The 27,294-nt window shown below is 40.5% G+C and overlaps 2 protein-coding genes across 3 annotated transcripts in view; both read left to right on the forward strand.

The window, feature by feature from the left end:
• The first annotated feature begins 2,408 nt into the window (after positions 1–2,408).
• slc17a7b (solute carrier family 17 member 7b) lies at positions 2,409–25,603 on the forward strand. Of its 2 annotated transcripts, XM_060869420.1 has the most exons (13): positions 2,409–2,562; positions 7,438–7,684; positions 8,031–8,149; positions 11,154–11,268; positions 11,413–11,500; positions 12,972–13,058; positions 13,353–13,495; positions 14,341–14,490; positions 20,888–21,020; positions 24,092–24,202; positions 24,393–24,520; positions 25,066–25,135; positions 25,260–25,603. In XM_060869420.1, the coding sequence occupies exons 1-13, from the start codon at positions 2,501–2,503 to the stop codon at positions 25,547–25,549; spliced, it is 1,743 nt and encodes a 580-aa protein (XP_060725403.1). In that variant the 5' UTR covers positions 2,409–2,500; the 3' UTR covers positions 25,550–25,603. The 2 variants fall into 2 exon arrangements, with proteins under 2 accessions (XP_060725403.1, XP_060725404.1); XM_060869421.1 differs by lacking the exon at positions 25,066–25,135 and having other exon boundaries at positions 25,260–25,492.
• The window catches only part of LOC132845450 (SH3 and multiple ankyrin repeat domains protein 2), a 90,732-nt gene continuing 88,896 nt past the window's right edge, over positions 25,459–27,294 (forward strand). Inside the window, exon 1 of the mRNA XM_060869422.1 lies at positions 25,459–25,550. The gene's annotated coding sequence lies outside the window, so the exon portion shown is untranslated. The remainder of the gene's footprint in view (positions 25,551–27,294) is intronic.

Below are 27,294 nucleotides of genomic sequence, written 5' to 3' on the forward strand. Positions count from 1 at the left end.
GGAGAAGCAGGCTCAGCTTTCCCGATAGGTTCTGAGAAATAATTGTGTTGAATGCTGTTTTGAGTTACCTGTACCTAGTACCTGCCAGGATTGTTGGTGTAAACCATTTCCTGCTGTAGGGGTGACAAGATTAATATGGTTAAAATCTACGGTGACAAACTGTTACGGTGAGCATTTAGCAGCAAATTGCCCCATCCAGTTTACAGAGTGCCTCTGTGGGTGGAATGTACATCCCGACTATAAGGACCGTGGTGAATTCCCTTGGAATATAAAATAATCTGCATCTACAAGTCAGACACTTACACCAGTGATAGGAACTAGCACAGAAGAAGCCACCACTGTATCCTTACCGTGAAGAGCTGCATTTCTAACGATTCTAATGACACACACATTCACAATGTTAACATACTTGTATTGTCTCTCAGGTATGTTTGTGCACACTGTCCTGGGAATGTGTGTGTGTGTGGCACTCTGTGTGACTCAGAATGCTGACTCTGCCTCTGATGCTGAGCAACACACTCCTGAGCAGCAGGATCCCATCACACGCAAGCAATCCTGTAAGATTCACACAGACGGGAATGAATGACAACTGACGTCTTAAATTTGTAGATTTCTGTAAAGCTGTTGTGTGCCTATGTTCAATGTTAAGAGATCTCCTGCTCCTTCTTAAGCACCATGATGTTTTGAGCAAACAAGGAGAGGGACCTCAATTAAGACACGAACAAACTTTTACGGTGAGGAATCCCTCTCTTACAGAGCTTATAAAACACATTAGCATTGCTCGCGTAATAAAGGAATGGGAGGACAATTTAGAATAGTGAATAATTTTCATAACAGTAAAAGTGTTACAAAGCCTGAACACCACAACTCGTGGGTCTTAGTGCCTGCATCATATAGACTGCAGGGAGATCATGAGCTACTACTTCTGCTGGATGCTTATACAGCACCAGCCTCAGGAAAAGGTAGATACTGACATTAAAACTCCATTTTTCACAGGTGAAAACTGTGTGTGTGTGTGTGTGTGTGTGTGTGTGGCAGTTGTCCATGTGAACAATAGGCTGGCTGTCTTTATAGCTGCTGCACTGGGAACCATGACACTGATGGGAGTGATCTATTGCATCTACAATCAGTTCTACACCAAACACCCATACACACACACACAGCTACAGGAGACAGGTATACATGTATACATACATAGCTACATATATAGTGTGTTCATGTACACAGAGCTACAAGAGACAAACCTAACACTGGACTTACAAAACTCTCTCTCTCTCTCTGTCTCTCTGTCTTTCTTTTGGTCTCTCAGATTCATCCCTGGATATTAGTGAACTGTCCCCTTCTGTTTTCCATAGTTGTGGTAAAAAGGACGGATGGATGGTGCGAGGGATGGGGAAAGGAGGAGGAGTGAGTTACGGTTCTCTTTCTGACACTCCCTCAATCATCACTCTCCCTCCGGCTCTTTCTCCTCCTCCTCTTGCATCACCCTTTCCCCCACCTCGCCCACCTCACCCTGCCCCTCTCAGAACAATCTCTGCCCAGGAGCTGCAGAAGAACTTCCTCTGACACACTCTTCACTCCATAGAGCTTGACCGGTGAAACTGAAGTGTGCTAAAGGCTATGTTCAACAGCTCGACCTTTCAGATAAGAGTGTATTAAAGGTTATTGTCAGATAGAGTGTAAAATGGTGTCTGTCAATCACAGAGTTCAGCCAGTCATAAGCATGTAGTGAAGCCTGACTCTTAATAGAGCTTGATTGATCATATTTAAGTACAATACATGTTGTCTGTCAATCATGGAGCTCTTCCAATCAGATTAAACTTTAATAAAGGCTATTAAGTGTGTCTGTGTGTCCTGTATTGTGTGCTTTTATTACTTTATAAACCCATGATGATGATCTTGGTTTCCCCGGAAGGTCAACACTCTGTTTAAAGTATATAACTGAATATAAATAACATTATAACTAATTAGTAATGTTATTTTATTCCTCCGTCACTAGGTGATGGTGGGATTATCTGTCGATTTGTGAGTCTGCACTTGAATCAACAAAATGAGTGTGATGTAACGAGTGGTTAAATGTTTTAGGGTTTATGGTAACCATTAGCTGTTGGAATGGATAGCAGTGACCCGAACAGGATCAATATCACAGCAAGGGCAGATTTCTAAAAGCATTAGACTCATTAATAGCAGCGGCATTCGATTGAGTTTTTTTAGATGACCATTTAATTTGCATTTGTTGTAAATATTTGTATATGTCAGGGTTCTATAATAGTTTAAAATGACAAGTAAGTAGAATTAGTAAAACGCACGCGCACACACAAACACGCGCGCGCACAGTGTTTTCGATATCGGAATCTAGCCCTTAGTGCGCAGGTGCGACACACTGCGGATTAGGGGATAACCGGGAACAGATGCGCGCGTGCTCGTTTAGGAGTGGGTGAATTAACCTGAGAGCAGTGAGAGTAGCAGCACGCGCCGGTCTGACCAGAAGGGCACGAGGATGGAGGTCAGAACTGACCGGTTTAAAGGCGAAGCGGCCAAAGTGCTGGCGAGGATCCACCGGTAAGAACGTCCACTTTCTCTCTTACATGTCTTCTTTACTCCGCTGGTTATCTCGCGCGCTGCACCAAATGTCTTTTATTTTACTTTTTAATTACATTGAAACGGAGTGCGTGCATTGTTTAGGACGTGTACCAGGATTAGTGTATACCGGGAACGGTGTCACGTCTTCACACACACACATACACACAGACACACACACACACACACAGACCTGCTCTCTCTTTATCCCTCTCTGTACTGCACTCGTGGATCAATCGAGATGGGATCACATTCCGTCCGCTCGCATTTCATATCTTACTAAATATATACACGCAACATTGTGTGTGTGTGTGTGTGTGTGTGTGTGTGTGTGTGTGTGTGTGTGTGTTTTAACTAGATTAACTTGATTTGTATGCTATTTATAGCGTGGCTCGTGCAGCCAATACACCTGCATTGAGACGATCGAGCATCTTTATTGCTAATAGTAACTATTAATAGAACTGTCAGACAATAAATCTGTCAAATCTCATTCATACACTATCATTTTAACACACACACAAACCCTCTCTCATGCCTTAATATATACGCTCACAGACGTTACCGGGTGTAAGACAGTATAATAGGGCACGAGTGTATGATTGTGTTTGTGTTTTCATTTCCATCTGCTAAGATTAGAGGTCTTTAAAGCAAATGATCTGTTCAGCATATTTGATTTGGAAAAGATTTTATTCCTGATGCCCTTCCGGATGCCACGTCCCATTTTTATCAAGGCTTGAGAATGCGGAGTGTGGGATCTTTAACTACTAGATCACTAAAATACTACAGAAATAACAAAAACAAACAAATGTCTTTCCTCCATTTATAATTAACCCCTCAGCAAGATGAAAAAACAGAAGAAACATAAATGTGATTGTGATATACACAGTTTACAATAAACTTTATTTGATGCTCTCCTCCAACTGTGTTTTACCACCCTGTGATGCAGCATGATCAGCAGTTTGAAGATCAGCAGTTTGGTCCAACAATTGGCTGCAATTTATTTTACTTCAATTTGCTGAACAAAGTAGTAGGCCTAAAACCTTGTGGGACACCAAAACCTTAGTATGATTAGAGAAGTCAACATTTAGATTTACAAACTGATAACAATCAGATAAATAATCCCTGAGCCATGAGAGGACTGTCCCTTTAACTCTTATCACTCCTTTAGCTCTTATCACTCCTCACACTGTACCTCGTGCCCTCAGATCCACTGGTCCCACCATCTCTCAGGGTAAGAGGTAGGTGCACATCAACACTCTTTTCAGTTCTGCAATGAACTTTCCCTAGATATCTGAACAGCTGAGTTGTTGTTGTCTTCAAACGACAAGTGAATACCTTCATCTTCCTGAAATACTTGAACTAGCCCTTTTCTGTTTGATTTATGTATATATTTAAAAAAAAAAAGTTTTAGGTTGATGGTTTCCTGAATCTGTAACCTAGTAAACCAGAGTTAATTAGTCGATACATCGATAAAGACTTAAAAGTGATTTTGTAAGTCATTCTGGATAAGGACATATGCCAAATGCCATAAATGTAAATGTATCAGGTAAAATAACATGATCAATGGTGCCAAAAGCTGCACTAAGCAAGGAGACACAAAACACCAGCAAGGAGACACAGGGATGATCAAGGATGTATTTAGTAATTCACATTCATAATTTTATAGTTGTTAAGAGTTGTAGAAAGGACATTATTTACATGTTTATTATTTTCTGTCCAGTGTCACCTAAATGAGGATGCGGTTCCCTTCTGAGTCCGGTTCTTCTCAAGGTTCCATCCTCATATTGACTCAGGGAGTTTTTTTTTCTCACTTCTATCACTTTGGACTAGGTCATTAAGGATACAATTCTAGATTGAAATATATATATATATATATATATATATATATATATATATATATATATATATATATATATATATATATATATATATATATATATATACATTTTTTTTTTTTTTTTTTTTTTTTTTTTTTTTTTTTTTGCAAAGCTGCATGTGATAGCGCCCATTAGTAAAAATGCTGTACAAATCAAATTTGAAGAATAAATTAATTTAAGTTGTATAGCGTATGATCAGAAATCAGGACTTTACATGTCATCAGTACTTTACATTTATGATTGGGTTTACAGTTTATTTTAAGATTAGATTTTATTTTACTTAAATATACTTTGCTTAGTTACTTAAATATACTTTGCTTTGTTGTTCTCTCAGCTGATTAATCAGGATTAGTTTCAGTCTCCCTTAAGGTATGAATTGTGAGCAGGGCTTACTCATTTAAATTGAAGGTTTGTAAGTTTGTAAGTATCTCTCTAACACATTGTAATATAAGTGTCTAGTACTGTTTGGTATATTCTACCACACCTTGAATCTCACTCTTGGTTGACTGCAGATATTTGCCTCAAACCCATGTCTGTAATCAGTTCCTACTGTCACAGATGCTCTTGTTCACAGAGCAGAGGTCACAATCTCAGTAACCTCATCTACCCTCCTCTGTTGTGTAAGTCTCAAACAGTGTTGGTAGGTGGGCTCTGGAATTGCCAGTCTGCTGTAGGGAAAGCTGATTTTATCTCTGCTTTAACTTTCCATTACTCCTTTTTTTGTCTGCTGCTAAGTGATACCTGGATATCCCCACAGAACACTGCTACACCAGCTGCTTTATCCTCTGCCTCTTTCTTCTTTTCCTGATCCTGAGTCTTTTTCCTCACTACCCTTTGACTCAGCCACAGATACTTTCCTCTCATCTCTTTCCTCAACTATGGACTTTTTCTGGATTCCTACACGTTCGTTGTCGAATTTCTCAACTGTAGCAGCAGAAGAGCTTTTACATCTCATCCAGTCTTGCAATCATACAACCTGCCCATTGGATCCACTCCCTTCCACTATGCTCCAGACCATCTTACAAGACCTTCTGCCCTTCATTACCACTATCATCAATAGATACATAACATCTGGTCAGGAACCAACTACTTTCAAGAGAGCAAGGGTTATTCCCTAAAGAAACCTGTTCTGGATCCATCAGACATCAGTAACTACAGACCAGTATCACTTCTCTCGCATTGTCTATAATCAACTGTCTGTCTATCTCTCACAGAACAGCCTCCAAGATCCCAACCAGTCGGGCTTTAAAGCAGTTCATTCCACAGAGACAGCCCTTTTGGATGTCTCTGAGAAACTACTTGCTGCTAGATCAGCCAAACTGTCATCCGTCCTTATCCTCCTTTACCTTTCAGCAGCGTTTGATACGGTCAACCACAAGACTCTCTTGTCCACCCTCAGGAGTCTTGGGGTTTGCGGATCAGCTTGGGAATGGTTCACTTCCTACCTGGAAGGACGCTCATATCAGGTAACATAGAGGGGAGTGACATCTGCTCCATGCAGACTCTCCACTGGCGTCCCTCAGGGCTCAGTACTTGGTCCTCTTCTTTTCTCCCTGTATACTCACTCTCTTGGTGAAGTTAATTCCTCACATGGGTTCTCTTACCACTGCTATGCTGATGATACACAACTTATCTTCTCTTTCCCACCCTCAGATGCCACAGCTTCTGATCGGATCTCAGCACGTCTGGCAGAAATATCATCATGGATGACTGCTCATCAGTTAAAGCTCAATCCTAGCAAAACTGAACTGCTGTTCATCCTAGGTGATTCATCCCCAGGTCATGACCTTGCCATATCCCTGCATAACGATCTGATCTCCCCTTCAGCCACAGCTCACAACCTTGGGGTAACCATGGACAACTGTCCTTTTCCTCTCATGTTACTAATGTGACTCGCTCATGTCATTTCCTTCTCTAAAACATTAGGAGAATTCGGCCATTTTTCTCCACACAGGCTGCTCAGGTACTTGTTCAGTCTCTTGTCATTTCAAGACTGGATTACCGCAACGCACTGCTGGCAGGTCTACGTATGAACGCAATTCGCAAAACGCAAATGATCCAAAATGCAGCTGCCCGGCTTGTTTTCAACATGTTCTCACACACCACCCCACTACTGCGATCCCTCTACTGGCTTCCGGTAGCTGCACGCATCAGATTCCAAACACTGATGCTGGCCTACAAAGCTAAAAACGGACCATCTTACCTCAAAGCCCTCATCACTCCTCGCACTGCACTCCGCACCCTCCGGTCTACCAGCACTGCTCGACTGGTTCCACCATCGCTCAGGGTAAGAGGCAAGTATACTACTATACTACAAGACTCTTCTCTGAACAATGAAATATGAACAATGCTTTAAACTCATGGTATCTTAAGTATATAACCTAGTGAACCAGAGTTAATGTATCCAATGATAGAGACTTAAGCACTTTTGTATGTTGCCCTGGATAAGGGCTTCTGCCAAATGCTGTAAATGTAAATATTCACTGTCAATTGATGTGCCATGGCCCGGGTTCAATTCCCATGCTGGAAGCTACCCAGTCATTGAAGAGTTTACTCTTCACTGGGAGGGTTGCGTGTGGAAGGGCATCCGGTTTAAAAACACCTGTGTCGAATCTACTATGTGGACCACCCTCTAAGAACAACAGCTATGTCCATCCTAGATTCAGTAGGGGTTATTCAGAACGTAATAGGACCCACTCATAATGGAGGTCACATGCTTGATCTTATCTTAACCTTCGGATTAAACATAGAAAACACAGTCAAACTTCCACAATAGCATGTAAAGTATCTTGTCTAAAGAAACAACTAGGTTTAAGATAAAATAAACAAATTTTATATTAAAGTGATATGTTTAATTGTGATTAATCAATGGGAAATGACAGCACTGATCTATAGTTTGAAGGTTGTATAAAGTAAGAAATCTTATAAAATACATGTTTACATCGTTCCTTGTTCTTCTTTTCCACACACTCACTCTCAGAGTTTTAGAGAAACGTCAGGAGGAGAATGAAGGGATTGAGTTGTGTGTTGGAGGAGTGCAGGTGGAGGAGAAGTTGGAGCCCATTATAGACTGTACGTGTTTTGGTTTGCCTCGCCGCTACATCATGGCCATCCTGTGCGGGATGGGTTTCTGTATCTCTTTCGGCATACGGTGCAACCTGGGAGTAGCTGTGGTAAGCATGGTGAACGACCACACTACCTACAGGGGGAATAAGGCCATCAGTATGGTAAGTGTTTGTACATTTTAAAGTTTACCGATCTTCCTCTGGTTATCATGGTGGTACAATGCAAATGTTGTCTCCTCACAGCTCTCTAATCGATTCCAATCCCATTTACTATCAGATGTTCATTCCATTTCTTTCGGGTTGTCTAGTCACCTACCAAAAACATGCCAGAAAGTGAACTAGCTACAATTGTAATGGACATATGGTCCAAGCAATATTCCTGCCTCACACCCAGGGTAGACTCCAGGTCCATTTCCACCCTGACCGGGATGAAATGATTTTTGTCTTTATTTGTATGTTTCCGTGATGCATAATAATCTCTATGCTCCTTATTGTTTCTTTCCCATAGAAAGCTCAGTTCCAGTGGGATCCTGAAATTGTAGGTTTGATTCATGGCTCATTTTTTTGGGGATACATCGTCACTCAGATTCCTGGGGGATTCATCTGCCAGAAATTTGCAGCCAACAGGTCAGTGTTCAATCCATTACAAAAACCAACATTAGGTTTTCTTCATACAGCTCACCATTGGTGCTATTCAGAGCTTTCAGATTTGCAGTTTGCTTTGAAACCTGAATTCATATTGACCAATTCAAGATTCAAGAGGTTTGTTGTCATGTGCACAGTGAAAACACAATGGTTTAGACCATGGGTCACTAACAGGCGGACCGCGGTCCTGGTCCAGACCCAGAAGCTGTCCAATACGGACCTGGACCTACAGCCAAAATAAAAGGTTATGATTTAAAACTTGACGAGGCGCTTCTATTTTAAACGGCGCATCTTTTGCAATCTTTACGGTAGTGGTAGTGGAAACGCACAGACCAATTGCATGTGAGTTCAGCCATCCCACGTGATACCACTCAGCCAATCAAGTCTGTGCATTCCTGAAGTAAACACTGCGACTCAACAGCGCAAGACAGATGAGAGAGAATTAGAGTAAAGTTACTCATGAAAGAAAGATAGCGATACATGTAGAAAACAAAGGGAGAGAAACAGACGAGTGAGACGGAGAAAGGGAGAGAAACAGACGAGTGAGACGGAGAAAGGGAGAGAAACAGACGAGTGAGACGGAGAAAGGGAGAGAAACAGACGAGTGAGACGGAGAAAGGGAGAGAAACAGACGAGTGAGACGGAGAAAGGGAGAGAAACAGACGAGTGAGACGGAGAAAGGGAGAGAAACAGACGAGTGAGACGGAGAAAGGGAGAGAAACAGACGAGTGAGACGGAGACTGATTTCTGTTCACACTTCACACTAAACCAGTGTGTCTCATATTAAAAGTGACAATGTGAAACGCCATTATGAGACAAAACATAAAGGTTTTGAACAAACACATCCACTCAAATCTGAAGACAGCGTCCCTGAGACAGCTTTCCCAGGTATGAGGGAAGTAGCCCTATACATCCTGACCATGTTTGGCTCTACATACAACTGCGAGGCAGCTTTCTCTACAATGAACATAATCCAAACTAAATATGGTTCCAGGGTCACTAATGAGCACCTCCACATGTGTATGAGAGCGGCCCTGACTCCATTCAAGCCCAGGTTTAACATCCTACCAAGCTAGAGCTCAGTTCTCTCACTGAGATATAAAAGGGAAAGTTAAGCACTTTATTCAAACATACACAATTTTCACATTTTATTTATTTTCTCTTATATTGAAATGTATCCCTACTTTTATGTATTTAATGAGAGAACGTTATACATATCTACAATCATACATATGTTCAGTTCTATGTTACGTGACAATAAATATTGTCAAAAGTTTTTAAATTGTACTGAATGTATTTGATTTGACAGTCAGGTATTGATTGCAGATGTTCATACAACTACTAGGCTACTTAAATATATATCACACTAACTAGTGAGACATTATGATCTTCCGTACCTTTTCTTCAAGAAATTTTCTCTTAGTTGAATACCTCTGGTTTAGACCATACAATGAAATTCTTACTTTACATGTTTCCCTTACAAAAAGAATATATACAGATTAAGATTTAAGTAAAGTGCTCAGTGTGTTGTGTGGCAGCAGTCAGTGGGGGTTATGGGGTGTGAGGTAGTGGTGTTAATTAATGAATTATATTATTAGAGTTTAAAGGCTTGTGAATAGAAGCTGTTTGTGAGACTTTTCGTCCTTGATCTCACACTTCTGTACCATCTCCCAGATGACAGAGGTGTGAAGAGGTTGAGTTGTGGGTGTGTTTTGTTCCTGATGATGATATGGGCCGTCCTGATGACTCTGGTGTTGTAAATGTCTTGGAGTAATGGGAAGGCCACTAGACAGATGAACTGTGCAGTTTTCATGACACCCTGGAGTGCTTTCCTGTCCTGAACAGTGCAGCTTCCATGCCACACTGTGAGTGAGCTGGTGATAACACTTTCAACTGTACATCTGTAGACATTGCTGAGGATCTCGGCATTTGACATGCCAAATTTCCTCAGCATTCTTAAGAAGTACAGTCACTGCTGGGATCTTCTCATTAGCTGCTGAGTATTGTGAGACCATGTGAAGTCCTTGCTGATGTAAGTTCCAAAGAATTTGAAGGTTTTCACCCTCTCTACCTCTGTCTCACCGATGTACATTGGGATGTTCTGCTCCTTTCTCCTCCTGGGAGAGGTCACAAAGAAGAAAACCTATTTTACAGTGTTCTTCTTTGGGAGAGATATGATGATGGTAGATTTGATTTCATTATGTTGCAAGAAACACATGTAGTCTATCCTCAGAAATGTACATATATTATATGGCTAAGGTTTTGTGGATATATGGACATCACACCCATATGTGGTTCTTCCCAAACTGTTGCCACAAACACTGAAGCACACAGTTTACAGAGTTTATAGTTTCTCTTCACTGGAACTATGAGTCCAGGACCTGTTCTGAACTGGACTCCAAACGGTACTCTTGTAACATCAGTGTCAGATCTCTAGCTGAATGAACACAAAACCCCACAGCCACAATCCAACATCTAGTAGAAAAACTTCTTCAAGGTACGTCAATAGATGTACGTCCTTCATAGAGTAACCAATTTAAAGGACTTTCCATATACATTGAAGTTTTTACATTGAAGTTGATGATGCAAATTTTCTAACCATGTTTACTAATGTGAATTTGACACCGAAGTTTCATGTGACTTTCACCACATGTGCAGACACTCCTTATACACATGTTGTGCAATGCTGTGGATTTTTGTGCGATTATGTGCAAAAATTGTGTTTATATTTACATTTATGCCATTTTGAGATGCCATAATCCAAAGAAACTTACATATATCTAATTGAAACATCTCAGGGGCCCTCAAAACCTGCCGATTCAACACCTTAACCATTGAGCTACCACTTCACTCATGTTATAAATTGTGTTTGTAGGTTAGATTGTATTGAACTATGTGTTACATTGTGTGTAGTGTGTAATAATGTGTTTATAACTGCATGTACCATTTTGTTTATCTGTGCTGTGTGTTTGTATATGTGTTGCAGAGTATTTGGTTTTGCGATTGTTGCCACGTCAGCATTGAACATGCTGATTCCGTCAGCAGCTCGTATTCACTACAGTTGTGTGATTGTAGTGAGAGTGTTGCAGGGACTGGTGGAGGTAGCACACACATCTCATTATGTGCATGAATGAGTGTGTGTGTTTAGGAGTGTCTTATGCTATGATTATACCATTATTACCATGTCTTGTATAGTTGCTAAAATGACTGGCTTTATGACATTATACCCTGATTTTATGTTTTAGGGGGTGTCTTACCCAGCATGCCATGGTATTTGGGCTAAATGGGCTCCACCACTTGAGAGAAGCAGATTGGCTACAACAGCATTTTGTGGTAAGGTCTAAGTTCACAAACAAACAAAATAAACACACTCATACTAACACAACACATGCATACGCTACACACATAAACAGTAACAGAGTACAAATACTTTGTTACTGTACCTAAGTAGAAATTTCACGTATTTACTTCGCTATTTAAATTTATGTTAACTTTCACTTTTACTCCACTATATTTCCACTAAGCGTCTTCGTTACTCGTTACTACAAAATAAAATCAGAAGAAATGTGTGCGACTGCAATAAGGGAGGTTTGGTGAATCACTGCTCCTAGATTGCATTACGCTCCGCACGCTCTACGGAGAAGCACAGGGACGCTCAGCGTGCACGCGCAGTCAGAGCTGGAGGCGCAGCGTGCACGCGCAGTCAGAGCTGGAGGCGTTTATCTATAACATTAATCGGCTTAAAGCCGCAAAGACGGCAACCAATAGCAGTGAAATGTCACTATTCTTATTACCAGAGTTGTAGCACAAACAAAATATTAATGCAAACAATCCATTCAATACTAAATAAAAATAACATTTATTGATTTGGTCTTGGGGGCACAGTGGCTTAGTGGTTAGCACGTTCACCTCACACCTCCAGGGTTGGGGGTTCGATTCCCGCCTCCACCTTGTGTGTGTGTGGAGTTTGAATGTTCTCCCCGTGCATCGGGGGTTTCCTCCGGGTACTCCGGTTTCCTCCCCCGGTCCAAAGACATGCATGGCATCTCTGGAAAATTGTCCGTAGTGTGTGATTGTGTGAGTGAATGAGAATGTGTGTGTGTGTGTGTGTGCCCTGTGATGGGTTGGCACTCTGTCCAGGGTGTATCCTGCCTTGATGCCTGATGACACCAGAGATAGGCACAGGCTCCTGTGACCCGAGGTAGTTCGGATAAGAGTGAGTGAATGAGAGAGTGATTTGGTCTTTGTCTTGTGAATATTAGTTTATTAATGACTGCATTCATTGGACACACTGTTTGTAGAGAATGCACACATACATGAACTGATCTGATTCAAGACTGGCATCATTACATCATGTATAAAATTTTGGTGTCCACTTTTGCCATTAAATAATCCCATAACTTTTGGCTTACTATGTAGTCATATAATATATAATATAAAACTCTTCTTGTTTTAAATTCTCACTGAGGACTAAAACCCCATAAAGATGAGACCCTAGAACTGCCCCTGCTCTTATGCCTACCGAAAATCACTGAAATTTTACTTTTTACTTTTACTTCAAATACTTAAGTACATTAAATATCAGAAAATGACTTTTGATACTTAAGTACAGTAAATATCAGATACTTTAAGACTTTTACTTGAGTAATATTCTAAAAGGTAACTATCACTTCTACCAAAGTCTTTTTCTAGTACGATACTTGTACTTTTACTCAAGTATTGCTTTCTAGTACTTTATACAACACTGCACATAAACAAACATAAACTCCTGTGTTAATGTGTGCGTCCATGTGTGTATTTATAGGTTCTTATGCTGGAGCTGTGATTGCGATGCCACTTGCAGGAGTGTTAGTACAGTACTCTGGCTGGGCCTCTGTCTTTTATGTTTACGGTGAGAAAAACAGTTACAATTCATTCTGTTTTTTTATTTGTATTGTTACGTGAATTATAAACCCTGTTTCTTGTCTACTTTTTCTGTTGCACTATTCCTCTGTTGTAATTCCACTGTTACTATGATCCTATTACACTGTTACTGAATAAACTGTTTTCTGTAGATATATTTACTGTAAAAACTTTTCAAGTCACATTATATTCCAAATGTAAACTCAGCAACTTGAAAATGCTAGGCAATTGCTTGAACACATTAAATGTACTTTATAATTAAAATGAGACTTTGTGTGTGTAGGTAGTTTTGGGATAATGTGGTACTTGTTCTGGATTCTGGTGTCATATGAGAGTCCAGCTGCTCATCCCACCATTACATCAGAAGAGAGGAAATACATCGAGGAGGCAATAGGAGAGTCTGCAACATTCCAAAACCCACTGACAGTAAACAAACACTTTGTCTTTATCATTACAAATAGGTTATTTCTAATCAAGTTTCTACAACCTTTTGGACACATCCAGAACCTAGTCTCTCTCCAGCATTTACATTTGCAGCATTTGGCAGACTTTCTTATCCAGAGCAATGTACAAAAGTGCTTTTCAAGTCCCCATCATTGAATATTAACTCTGGTTCACTAGGTTACAGACTTAATACTGTATACCATGAGCCTAAAACACTGTTCATAGTTTTTTTTCTTTAAATACACACATACAACAAACAGGGGAGAAAGTGCTAGTTTGAAGATATCCAGTGACTCAGATGTCAGGATCCCTGGGACCAGTCAAGCAGTGCTGGTAGCTCTGAGGGTGAGAGATGCAGTGCGAGGAGACTGAGAGGAGACTGAAACTACTCCTGATTAATCAGCTGAGAGAACAACTAAGCAAAGACCAACACTAAGATAAACAATGATATAGAATATAACAAAATTCAAATCACACTACTCTAGAACAGAGTGAGTTTAAGCAGATAGTACACAAATTTCAGAATCCTACCTTACCAGAAGAAAATGTATTCAAGTAAAGAGAGGTAAAGCACACTATAACTAAAGGTGAGGTTTGAAATTGGTTTAGTTGGACAGCTGACACAGGACAAGGTTGTGTTTTTTAACCAGTGGTTTGATAACAGCTAGTTTAAAACTAGTGTTGAACAAGCACTTGAGTTGCCTGTGTGGACAGAAATGAATGAATCCTTCTGATGTTGCAAATGGGAAATTAGCTTGTTTGTCCATGGTTACCCCAAGGTTGTGACAATGTGGATGATAATGATATTTTTCCTCTTTTTTCTGCAGAAGTTCAACACTCCCTGGAGGAAGTTTTTCACATCCATGCCTGTTTATGCCATCATTGTTGCAAATTTCTGTCGCAGCTGGACTTTCTACCTGCTTCTCATCAGCCAGCCCGCTTATTTCAAGGAGGTGTTTGGCTTTGAGATAAGCAAGGTAACGCACATGAACACACACGCACACACCTGAAGACTCTAGACTCACACATGTTCGGATTAAATCTCAGGAGATACTAGAAGACCTGAGGAGACTGTTCTGGTGGCTTTAAGGCTTGAGTACTGTAGTGATTGTTGACTGCTTTTAATTTGTCATTATTCATTGAAAAATTCATGTTTTGAGTGGTTATTGTTCCCTTTTGAAAGAACTTGATGCTGTGTCAAGGCTGAAGCTGTAGAAACACTTCTTTGCAGTAGCAAACTAACCCTAACCAACCAATTTAATGGCTTAAATAGGACATGTGACAAAGGGAATATGTGCCAGAAAGTCCATATAAGGGCATCTAGGTCACATTACTCCAGCTTCTTTATCTTCAGGAAGCACTTTGTGTATGATTTGTCAATTGCTTGTCCTGTCTGTCAAGACTAGGGAAAAAAAAGAATATTTAAAAAGCGCTTGAGAAAAAAGACATTATGGCAGGCAAGCTTTTTAAGTGGTGTGTGCATCCGTGCCCCCACTATATTACCGAGGATGACATGCACTCTTTTTGCATTGTTTGTGAGAGGAGCATGCCTGTTCGGCTCTCTCTCTCTGGAAAGCTGGTATTAATTTAAAAGGGATCAAGGACAGGGATCGGCCTTTTCTCCTGGATGCCCTGACTTTGCCCAAGGGTCTGTTTGGTGATGCAGCTGTGCTGTTGTCGACAGGCACCAGGAGGTGAAGTGCCAGTCGGTGGCGATCAGGGAATTTACCCTCACTGCAGTGAGCAGCTTGGACCATCTTCTAGCCACACCCTGCAGGGCAGAGAAAAGGAGTGTGTTGTGGCCTGAGCCCCCTGTCAAAGGCTAGGGCCCAGACCCTTCAGGCGAGAGAGGACTTGAGGCCTGTCATCTCTGCCAGGTGGGATAAGATGGCATCATGATGTCTGAAGGCTAGGGTCATAGAATATGTTCCCCTCTCAGATTGGGAATTTTATTTTTCCCAATAAAGAGGGGGGGTCCATTCAATTTTGGACCTGTAGACTCTAAAGTGAACTCTGAAGACTTTCAAAGTGCATGCATGCTGCCCTAGCACCGCTGCATCTCCAGGGCATATGTGTACTGAATTAACTGCATGCCTGGCTCATTCTGGCCCGCTATGGCATGCTTGCCCTTATGATGCTGTGCTTGCCCATATGAGGTGTCTAAGATTGAACACAGAGAATTGTGTGCTTTCTTCTTCTCAGGGAACCACCTTTTGGGGGGTAGTTTGGAATTCCACCATGATGCAGGCATGGCTGTCTCATGCTTGGGTGGCTTCCATCTTGTTAGCAGTTCAGCTAGGGCAAAACCTCTCTGTTGCTGAGATGCAGGTAATGCTCGGCCTCATGGTGGCAGCAGAAAACGTTATCCCTTTGGGTTTGCTTCACATGAGGCCATTCCAGCTCTGGAGCAGGGATGCGGGTTTTCTTCCCCGCAAGCATTCCCTCAGGTTCATAAGTTATACATGCCACGGGCTTCGTAATATTCTTATATGGAAAAGACTTCCATTTCTCTTGCCCTCTCCCCTGACTCTGATCTCCCCACTTTGGATTCGGGAGCTTGAGAGCATGTTGCCTGTGTCTGTGTGTAAGTCTTTAACTGTTTAGCTAATATGAGGTAACTAGTTTTACAGCTGTCAGTGTTCAATGAAAGGTTACTCGAAAGGTTACTGCAATTGCAGACAGCCTGTTAGCTATCATAAAGGTGTAAAAGAAATACAGGTAGCTAAGTTACTTACTGCACAGTACGGCTACCCATGATTAAAGTAGTCATTTATGCTGACAGTTGATTTTAAAGTGCAATTATTATAGTGGGATTTGTAGTTAAAGTTGAGTTTGAATTAAAAACATCTGTATTTGATGCTTAAATGTATTATATCCATGTGTCATATTTATACATAGGGTCAATAAAAAAATTAAAAAGGCAGAGATATCAGACTTATTTTTAAAGACGCAAATACATACAGATCAGGTGCAAACAGACCCCAGCCCAGCCCCCAGTCCCAAGCCCCTGCATCACCACAGTACCCCAGAGCAGCTTCCTGCCTGATGCTAGTAGTCAGACAGAACCACCAACAGGTTTGAGAACCCACCAGGCGGTCAGTCAGTCAGTCACATGTCCAGTTCAGAATTTAAGTTTAGCTTGTTATAGATGGTTTTATCAGTTTAGGCTTTACATAAAAATGTAATTAGGTGTTGATTTATGTGGGTTCAAGTTTTGATATAGCTATGGCATTGTAAATTATGATTATACACTAGTGGTTCTTGTGTTATTGTAATAGGTGTATTAAAGATTGACAGAGAGAATTCTGACTCTGAGCAGGACAGTGAGCCAGAGCTGCTAGGAGATGTAATAGAGCCCCACACATCCACATCAAGCACCAGATATGCTATTTATGAAAGTGTGTTTGACATACATAAGATAAAATTATAACATAATATATTATAAATTATAAAATAGATTGAGAGATATATTCTACCTCTAATGAGCAATTATGCGTTTCATCCATGCTTCTTGTTAGGGTAATTTGTGTCATAGTCTGTGGACCCCCTAAAGTTGCCTTGGTCACCCCCTGGCCACCCCATGTATAAAACTCTAGTTCCACCACTGCTTGCAAGGGATTGATCAGCAAGTGACTCGTGGAATTGTTGTGGATGGAGCCGTCTGGAGACTGTCATGCCTTGAACCAATGTTGTCAGTCAGCTATATAGGGCTGGTTTTTATCAGCAATCATTTGAAGACTTTGACAGGAAGGAATTAGTGTTGGGTCCATGGTGAACTCGGAGTCTGTGCTTACCCATTAGTTCCTCAGGAGCTCTTGGTTACACTATTATAAACTGTTGTAGAAAGGACATTATTTACATTTACCTTATTTACTCTCCAGTGTCACCCAAATAAGAATGGATTCCCATCTGAGTCTGGTTTCTCTCAAAGTTGCTTCCTCATATCATCTCAGGTTGTTTTCCTTGCCGCCATCACCTGCATGGAGGCTTTCTTCTTTTGACCTTCTATTATCATCAGTGGCATTCGAGGAGCTCCTCGTGGTGGTGACATGCACTGTCATTCAGTTAAATCTCATTGTAGGGCCTGAAAATCATGGGTATGTGGCCATGGATCAGGTTGAAGAAACTCTCACAAAAGCCCAGTTCCTTACCTTGGGTCCCACAATAGGGCCGTGTCATCATCACAAGAATCTTTGAATGTATGCCACCCCACATAGGGTCTATTACTTCTCATCTTACTTTAAATAAATTGCTTGGAGATGAGGGCACAAAGAAACAGTTTCTCTCACACCTCAGGGTCTACCATGTGCTAGTGCACACAGACAGCACCACAGTGATTTCCTGTATCAATCATCAGGGCAGTCTGTGTTCTCACCCTCTATTCAGGTTGGCGCAGCAGCTTCTGCTCTTGTTAGAGAGCAGGTGTCTTTTGCTGAGAGCAATTTTCATCCCAGGGCATGTAAATCTGGATGCAGACTTCCTGTCATGGCAGGTGCTGAGGCCCGAGGAGTGGTGTCGCCACCCACAAATGGTGGAACGCATTTGGCAGATTTTTGGTTGGACAGAAACGGATCTGTTTAGCTCCAAGGAGTCTAAAAAACTGTCCGCTATAGTATTCCCTCTGTCATCCGGCCCCACTGGAGTGTGTCACGTTCAAATCCATCTTTTTCTGGTCTCTTCTCATTGGCCTGCTCAAGTTTGTTCATGGACCTAGTCTCCCTCCTAGAAAGCATTCCATGGGAGGTCCCCGTCAGGAAGGATCTCCTCTATCAGGCGCAGGGGGGCTATCTCACACCCCTTCCCGAGATGTAGAAGTGCTGGGTCTAGCCCCTGAGGGGGACCAGTTTCTAGAGTCAAGCCTCTCATCTGAGGTGGTGCAGACTCTATTGAATGCTAGTGCTTGATCTACTAGGAAGCTGTATGCTTTGAAGTGGAGACTTTACCCCTCTTGTGCCTGAGTCAAGACCCAGTTCACTGCAGTCTCGCCTTTCTCAGGGCCTGACCCCCAGTACTATAAGGGTGTATGTAGCCAACATTGCTGTGAACCACGGACCAGTATTTGGGCCCCCTTGGGTAGGCACTCTCTGGTCTCTCTTTTTTTAAACGGTGACAGGCACCCACCCTCAGATGCCACAGCTTCTGACCGGATCTCAGCATGTCTGGCAGAAATTTTATCATGGATGACTGCTCATCAGTTAAAGCTCAGTCCTAGCAAAACTGAACTGCTGTTCATCCCATGTGATTCATCCCCAGGTCATGATCTTGCTATATCCCTGCACAACGATCTGATCTCCCCTTCAGCCACAGCTCTCAACCTTGGGGTAACCATGGACAATCAACTGTCCTTTTTCTCTCATGTTGCTAATGTGACTCGCTCATGTCTGTTTCTTCTCTACAACATTAGAAGGATTCGGCCATTTCTGTCCACACAGGCTGCTCAGGTACTTGTTCAGTCTCTTGTCAGTTCTAGATTGGATTACTGCAATGCACTGCTGGCAGGTCTACCTATGAACGCAATCCGTCCTCTGAAAATGATCCAAAATGCAGCTGCCCGGCTTGTTCTCAACCTGCCAAAGTTCTCGCATACCACCCCGCTGCTGCAATCCCTCCACTGGCTTCCGGTAGCTGCACGCATCAGATTCAAAACACTGATGCTGGCCTACAAAGCCAAAAATGGACCAGCTCCCTCTTACCTCAAAGCCCTCATCACTCCTCGCACTGCACCCCACACCCTCCGATCTACCAGCACTGCTCGACTGGTTCCACCATCTCTCAGGGTAAGAGGCAAGTATACTACAAGACTCTTCTCTGTACTGGCACCAAGGTGGTGGAATGAACTTCCCCTAGAGGTCCAGACAGCTGAGTCACTGGCTATTTTCAAGCGGCGGTTGAAGACCTACTTATTTAGGAAACACTTCAACTAGCACTTCTTTCCTTATCCTTTTTTTGCATTTAAAAAAAATACAAACAAAATTTAAGCACTTATGTACGTCGCTCTGGATAAGGGCGTCTGCCACATGCTGTAAATGTAAAGCTAAGACCATCCTGCAGATTGTGCCTTCCTTCCTGTGACATTTGTGTATTCCTGGAGGGGCTCCTGGAAGCCTGAAGACAACACTGCTCTTAGCCTTGGCCTCCATCAAAAGAGTCAGTCACCCCTGCCTGCCTAGAATTTACCCCTGGCATGTCCAAGGCTATCCAGCAAGGTGCTCAGGATGGCCGGTAATCCTACAGGCCTGCTGTACTCCACCCCATGAGTTGGTGGAACAGGGCAGGCTGCACTTGCTTTGCCTGGTAAGGGACTTGAGTACTTATGTCCACTGCTCAAGATTGTGGCTTCCTTCAGACAAATAGGAGCTGGAGTAATGTGACAAAAATGCACTTATATGGACTTGCTGGGGCGTATTCAATTCCACACGCATCCTATCCGAGCAATTAAATTGCAGCATCTTGTTCTCTTCTAGGGGGAACTGGGTTACATTCATTCATTCATTCATCTTCTACCGCTTATCCGAATTACCTCGGGTCACGGGGAGCCTGTGCCTATCTCAGGCGTCATCGGGCATCAAGGCAGGATATACCCTGGACGGAGTGCCAACCCATCAAAGGGCACACACACACTCTCATTAACTCACGCAATCACACACTACGGACAATTTTCCAGAGATGCCAATCAACCTACCATGCATGTCTTTGGACCGGGGGAGGAAACCGGAGTACCCAGAGGAAACCCCCGAGGCACAGGGAAAACATGCAAACTCCAACTGGGTTACATATGCAACATATTTAACAGTGTATTGTTTAATGGGGGAAAAAAATCAATGTCTCAAACCTAAGTGATAAAAAAGCATATGAATGAGTTTCTTGTCAATACTATACTTTTTTCCTGGCTACTACCTCAATAACTAATATGGTCTTATTTTATGAATGTATCTGCTGATTGCTGTCATAGTGTATGTTATGTTTACATTTACAGAATTCTATTATTATATTGTGATATCCTTTTATAATTTGTCCACACACTAGGACTATTTGCTTGTCAGCACTACACTGAACTTTACTGTGCCTATTGTCCCGTTTTAGTGATTATTCTACTGTGCTTTTTGCACATGTTTGCACACATGTACTTTATGTAGTCCTGTGTAGGTCTGTGTAGTCTCATCTGGTTCAATGTAGTCTCATTTATTTCTGGGCAGTTTTATGTGCTTTATTTGAATTTCTTAGCATTTTTTATGTGCTGCCATTATGGAATTCCATTACAATCTAAAGAAGATTGAAGTGAAGATACATCAGTGTCCTAATTAAAAAACATTTTTAAAGAAATACCTATTGACATTCTTTTCTCTCTCTCTCTCGGTCTGTCTCGTTCTGTAGGTTGGTATCCTCTCGGCTCTTCCTCACTTGGTCATGACAATTGTAGTTCCTATTGGTGGTCAGATGGCTGATTATTTGCGCTCTAACCACATCATGAGCACCACCAACGTACGCAAGCTCATGAACTGTGGAGGTGTGTGTGTATGTGTAATAAGTACACACTTGATACCATTTATCAATCATGTGTATGTATATATCTATATACAATCGTATGCAAAAGTTTAGGAACCCCTGACAATTTCCATGATTTTCATGTATAAATATTTGGGTGTTTGGATCAGCAATTTCATTTTGATCTATCAAATAACTTGAGGACACTAAAGTAATATTTCAGTAGTGAAATGGGGTTTATTGGATTAACAGAAAATGTGCAATATGCATCAAAACGAAATTAGAAGGTGCATAAATTTTGGTAACTCTAGACGCTTCCTATAGCCTGTAATGAGTGTCTGGATTCTGGACGAATGTATTTTGGACCGTTCCTCCTTACAGAACATCTCCAGTTCAGTTAGGTTTGATGGTTGCCGAGCTGGACAGCCCGCTTCACATCACCCCACAGATGTTCAGTGATATTCAGGTCTGGGGACTAAGATGGCGTTCCAGAACATTGTACTTGTTCCTCTGCATAAATGCCCCAGTAGATTTTGAGCAGTGTTTTGGGTCATTGTCTTGTTGCAATATCCAGCCCCGGTGTAACTGTAGCTTTGTGACTGATTCCTCAACATTATTCTCAAAAATCTGCTGATATTGAGTGGAATCCATGCAACCCTCAACTTTACCCAGATTCCCAGTACCGGCACTGGCCACACAGCCCCACAGCATGATGGAACCTCCACCTAATGTGTGGGTAGCAAGTGTTTTTTTTGGAATGCTGTGTTCTTTTGCTCCCATGCATAACGCCCCTTGTTATGACCAAATAACTCAATCTTTGTGTCATCACTCCACAGCACCTTATTCCAAAATGAAGCTGGCTTGTCCAAATCTGCGTTTGCAGACCTCGAGCGACTCCGTTTGTGGCGTGTGTGCAGAAAAGGCTTCTTTCGCATCACTCTCCCGTACAGCTTCACCTTGTGCAAAGTGCGCTGAATTGTTGAGCGATGCACAGTGACACTATCTGCAGCAGGTTGATGTTGTAGGTCTTTGGAGGAGGTCTGTGGACTGTTTCTGACCATTATCACCATCCTTCGCCTCTCCAATATTTTACGTGGCCTGCCACTTCTGGCCTTAACAAGAACTGTGCCTGTGGTCTTCCATTTCCTCACTATGTTCCTCACAGTGGACACTGACAGCTTATATCTCTGCCATAACATTTTGTAGCCTTCCCCTAAACCATAACGTTGAACAATCTTTGTTTTCAGGTCATTTGAGAGTTGTTTTGAGGCCTCTTCAGAGGAGAGAAAAAGAGAACAACAACTTGCAACTGGCCTTAAATACCTTTTCTCATGATTAGATGAACCTGTCTATGAAGTTCAAGGCTTAATGAGCCACCAAACAAATTGTGTGTTCAAAGTAATCAGTGCTAAGTAGTTACAGCTATTCAAATCAACAAAATGGCAACTAAATTTATGCGCCTGTCTAATTTCATTTTGATGAATATTGCACATTTTCCGTTAATCCAATAAACCTCATGTCACTACTGAAATATTACTTTAGTGTCCTTCAGTTATTTGATAGTTCAAAGTGAAATTGCTGATAAAACACCCAAATATTTATACATGAAAATCATGGAAATTGTCAGGGGTGCCTAAACTTTTGCATACGACTGTGTGTATGTGTGTGTGTGTATATATATATATATATATATATATATATATATATATATATATATATATATATATATATATATATATATATATATATATATATACACACACACACGTGTGTATGTGTATATATATATATATATATATATATATATATATATATATATATACACACACACACACGTGTGTATGTATGTATGTGTGTATATATATATATATATATATATATATATATATATATATATATATATATATATATATATATATATATATATATATATATATATATATACACACACACACACGTGTGTATGTATGTATGTGTGTATATATATATATATATATATGTATGTATGTATGTATGTATGTATATATATATGTATATGTGTATATATGTATGTATGTATGCGTTTTGCTTGTGAATGAGGATGGGTTATTTCACTTGATTTATATTCTCTGAGCATAAATATTTAATATGCCATTGGTTAATTTTCATGAATGAGTTTCAAAATTTTAATTGCAGCAATAGAATGCACATGTATTTTAAAAATGTAATGTATTATTTTTTTCACCCTTCATTGTGCCACAGTAGCTCTACATCATATCTTTTAGAGCTTTTGACATGCTTAAGGTCACACAGTTTTATGAGCCATGTGCTTGTTATTATTAGGGAAGTTATTTACCATATATAGCAATTTGGGGGTTTCTTTATACACGAGTGTGGTCATGCATAATCAATTCAGTGTAGACACTGTGGGATTTATTAATGGTTGTAGTATTAATGGCTGTCTTCATCAGCAATCATTTTAAGACTTGATTTAGTGTTGTCAGTCAGCTGTATGTTCTGGTGTTTATCAGCAATCAGGTCTGTGCTGAACTCAGAGTTTACGATGACCCATTAGTTCCTCAGGAGCTCTTGGCTGCACTATTATAAACTGTTGTAGAAAGGACATTATTTACATTTACACTATTTACTGTAGAGTGTCACCCAAATGAGGATGAGGTTCACTTCTGAGTCTGGTTCCTCTCAAGGTTTCTTCCTCTTATCATCTCAGGGAGTTTTTCCTTGCTGCCGTCACCTTAGACTTGATCATTAGGGATAGATGTTAGAGATAAATATTTGAAATTTTTAATTAACATTTTTAAATTAATTTTAATTTAATTAACTTTAAATCTATGTATTTAATTATTTTTATTGATTTTTTTTTGTTTCTATAGTTCTGTAAAGCTGCTTTGAGACAATGTAAATTGTTAAATGCGCTATAAAAATAAATTGAATAGAATTGAATTGTAGTACAGAGCTGTGTGATGAATTTCAGTTCTCTTAATGCACTCTGGCTCTTATGCACAAATTGAAGACTTGTTTTAACATACGCTTTGATAAATATGACCCTTATGTTTTTTAAATGATTGTAATTATGCTGTGTGTGTGTGTGTGTAGGATTTGGACTGGAGGCTACGTTCTTGTTGGTTGTTGGTTTTTCTCACTCTAAAGGTGTAGCCATCTCTTTCCTTGTCCTTGCTGTGGGCTTCAGTGGCTTCGCCATTTCAGGTAAAATCTCCATAAAAATTGAGAATCCTCAGAAGTGTTACAGCTGGTGATTTTAATAAACTGAATGTGGATATGAAGCTCAAAATGCATATAATTAGCCTAATAACCAGACTCTGAATAAATGTTTAGGGTCTAGCGTAAAGGGTGTTGAAGTTATAGGGTTTATGGGTAAATGTTTGTCTCTTTTCAGGGTTCAATGTGAATCATTTGGACATTGCCCCTCGTTATGCCAGCATCCTGATGGGCATCTCTAATGGAGTGGGAACTTTATCAGGCATGGTGTGTCCTCTTATAGTGGGAGCGATGACTAAACACAAGGTACACACACATAATTATAAATAAATAAAAAACAACAAAAGCATCCTTATATGGTCTCTGATTATCACGTTTGCTTATAAACTCCAGTGTAGGTTCTCATTTACACATTACCGGAGTCAGTGTAGGGTGCCAACTCTCTCTCATGCTCATAAGGTAGCTGATCTACTCACTGAAGAACCTTCTCAGTTCACTGCTTTGCTATTGATTAATGATGTAAATTCCAGCAAAACTAAATGCTTGAGTTAATATCACACTAAAAAAAGCCATTCAGTATGGAAAGGAACATTTCCGGTGCATTCCTGCAGGCTGAATCTAACACATCATGCTCTGATTTTCAACTTTAATCATAAAGCACTATGTGTATCATTTCTCCTCCTGATTCTCCATCCATCATTCTGTCACTCACAGGTGTGGTGTAAATACATTTATTTTCATCTTTTATTCATTATACCACAAACACATACATTCTTCCTCTGTCTATCTATCTGTCTGTCTCTCCAAATGTCTTTCTCTTTCTGTCTCTCGCTCTCTCCGTCTCTCTTTAGACACGAGAGGAGTGGCAGTATGTGTTTCTCATTGCTTCCTTGGTTCATTATGGTGGTGTTATCTTCTATGGTCTGTAGTTCAGTCCTCCATACCATCCTTTCATTTCTCTCATGTTCCTCGATCATGATGTCAGTAATGATGTCATTGATAATATCAGTGATGATGTCACATCAATGTGTCACTTGTGCCACAGGGATTTTTGCGTCTGGAGAGAAGCAGGATTGGGCCGAGCCGGAGAAAACAAGTGAGGAGAAGTGTGGAATTCTGGGAGAAGATGAGCTAGCAAATGAAACAGAGGAACTGTACAGAACAGTGGGTGGGGCTTATGGAGCCACTGACCACTCACAGGACCACAAGAGGATGGATCATGCTGGGGGTGGAGCCAGCAGGGTCTTTGAGTGGAACAAAACAGAGGAATATGTTCAGCCAGATGGAGCAAACAGCTATCTGTATGGAGGGGAGGAGGAGAGAGAGCTCACATAGAGTAAGAGCAATGTATGTGTATGTATGTATGTGTGTGTGTATATATGAGACAGAGAGAGAGACAGAGAGACAGAGAGAGAGAGAGAGAGACAGAGAGAGAGAGAGAGAGAGAGACAGAGAGAGAGAGAGACAGAGAGAGAGAGAGACAGAGAGAGAGAGAGAGTCAGAGACAGAAAGGGAGAAATAAATCTACAACATGATTTCATTTTTGAAGGAGGAAAAAACGGTTTATGCAACACAACTGAAGGAAAATTAAAATTCTAATGCAACAATGTGTGTATGCGTTATGATTTTAGCTAGTGATCATATTGTAATAAATTATGTGTATGATAATTGAGTCAACAAATGATTCCTTTTATCTACAAAATATAACTTTTCTATTTTTTTCTTACGAGTATGTACTGTGTGTGTGTGTGTATATACACATCATATGTATGGTTGTACACTCATATATGATCTTTATTCTAAAATTATATTTACACATTTTCAAGATTTAAGAATAAAATTATGGATACAAGCACATGGGTTCTTGTGAACAATGTAAAAACAAAGAGTAAAGTAAGTAAAAAAGTCTAGTTTAATGCTAATGCATTTTAGCTAGTTGGCTTGTTAGGTTTTAACTTGAGTGACTGAAATGTGTGTTTGGCGTGTAGTATGTGAGCTAGTTTTATTTCACACCTTGGATTTGACCCACTTCTTTTTTCTCAGATTTAGAAGAAGCCTTTATTTGTCACATACACAATACTTTACAGTGCCAATCTTTCTAAAAAATAAGATGCACAGAAATTTCACTATTATTCTTTTTATGTGACAAATAAGGACTTCTACTAAAGGAGTGGGTCAAAGTCATGAAGTAAAATAAAGCTAGAGCACAAAAAAACAAGCATAAGATTCAAGAACAACATGTTGGGGGGAAAAACAAATGAGAGAACCACACAGAACTTATCACCGTTGGAAAAATGATGGACAGTGTTGATTTTGTCTTTATATTGTTTTTCAAACTTGACTGGAAGCCAATACAATGAGGATAAAATGGGGTGATATGTTCATATCCTCTGGTTCTAGTTAGGACTCTAGCTGCTGTGTTCTGGACTAACTGGAGCTTGTTTATGCTCCTACTGGAACATCCAGCCAGTAAAGCATTAGAATAATCCAACCTAGAGGTAACAAATGCATGAACTAGTGTTTCTGCATCATGTAATGACATTATATTTCTTATCTTAGCAATATTTCTGAGATTAAAGAAGGCTAACATTGTGGTATTATTTATGTGAGCTTCAAATGAGAGACCGGGATCAATAATCACACCGAGGTCTTTTAATGCTGCACATGATGTAATAGAAAGACCATCCAGAGTTACTTTGTAATCAGAAAGCTTACTTCTGTCTGTCTGTGGTCCTGGTACAAGAACTTCTGTGTCAGAGTTAAGCAGGAGGAAGTTAGTAAGCGTCCGCTGTCTGATGTCCTTCACACAATCTTCAATCTAATTAAACTGATGACTCACATCTGACTAAACTGATCTACAGGAAACATGCAGATAAGGGAATGAGAACACAAATTGATTTTGAAGAGTAAAATATATAAACTAGTTCATCCTTTTGGTTGGGAGTAAATATTCTAATTTTACTACATGGTAACCAAACTAACTAGTTTTAAAATAATATTCTGAATTTGTTTGGTGAGAAGTGTTCAGGATCACCATTTTTATAATTATTATTTAGCTTCAATTAATGTTGAGATGCACT

This window comes from Tachysurus vachellii, chromosome 5 (genome assembly GCF_030014155.1).
Source record: "Tachysurus vachellii isolate PV-2020 chromosome 5, HZAU_Pvac_v1, whole genome shotgun sequence".
NCBI classification, from domain to species: Eukaryota; Metazoa; Chordata; class Actinopteri; order Siluriformes; family Bagridae; genus Tachysurus; species Tachysurus vachellii.

Coding starts and splice junctions, on each gene's coding strand:
- slc17a7b (XM_060869420.1), top strand. CDS start 2,501: ATGGAGGTCAGAACTGACCGGTTTAAAGGCGAAGCGGCCAAAGTGCTG. Junction 11,501..12,971: donor GGCTACAACAGCATTTTGTG/GTAAGGTCTAAG, acceptor GTGTATTTATAG/GTTCTTATGCTGGAGCTGTG. Junction 13,496..14,340: donor CATTCCAAAACCCACTGACA/GTAAACAAACAC, acceptor TTTTTTCTGCAG/AAGTTCAACACTCCCTGGAG.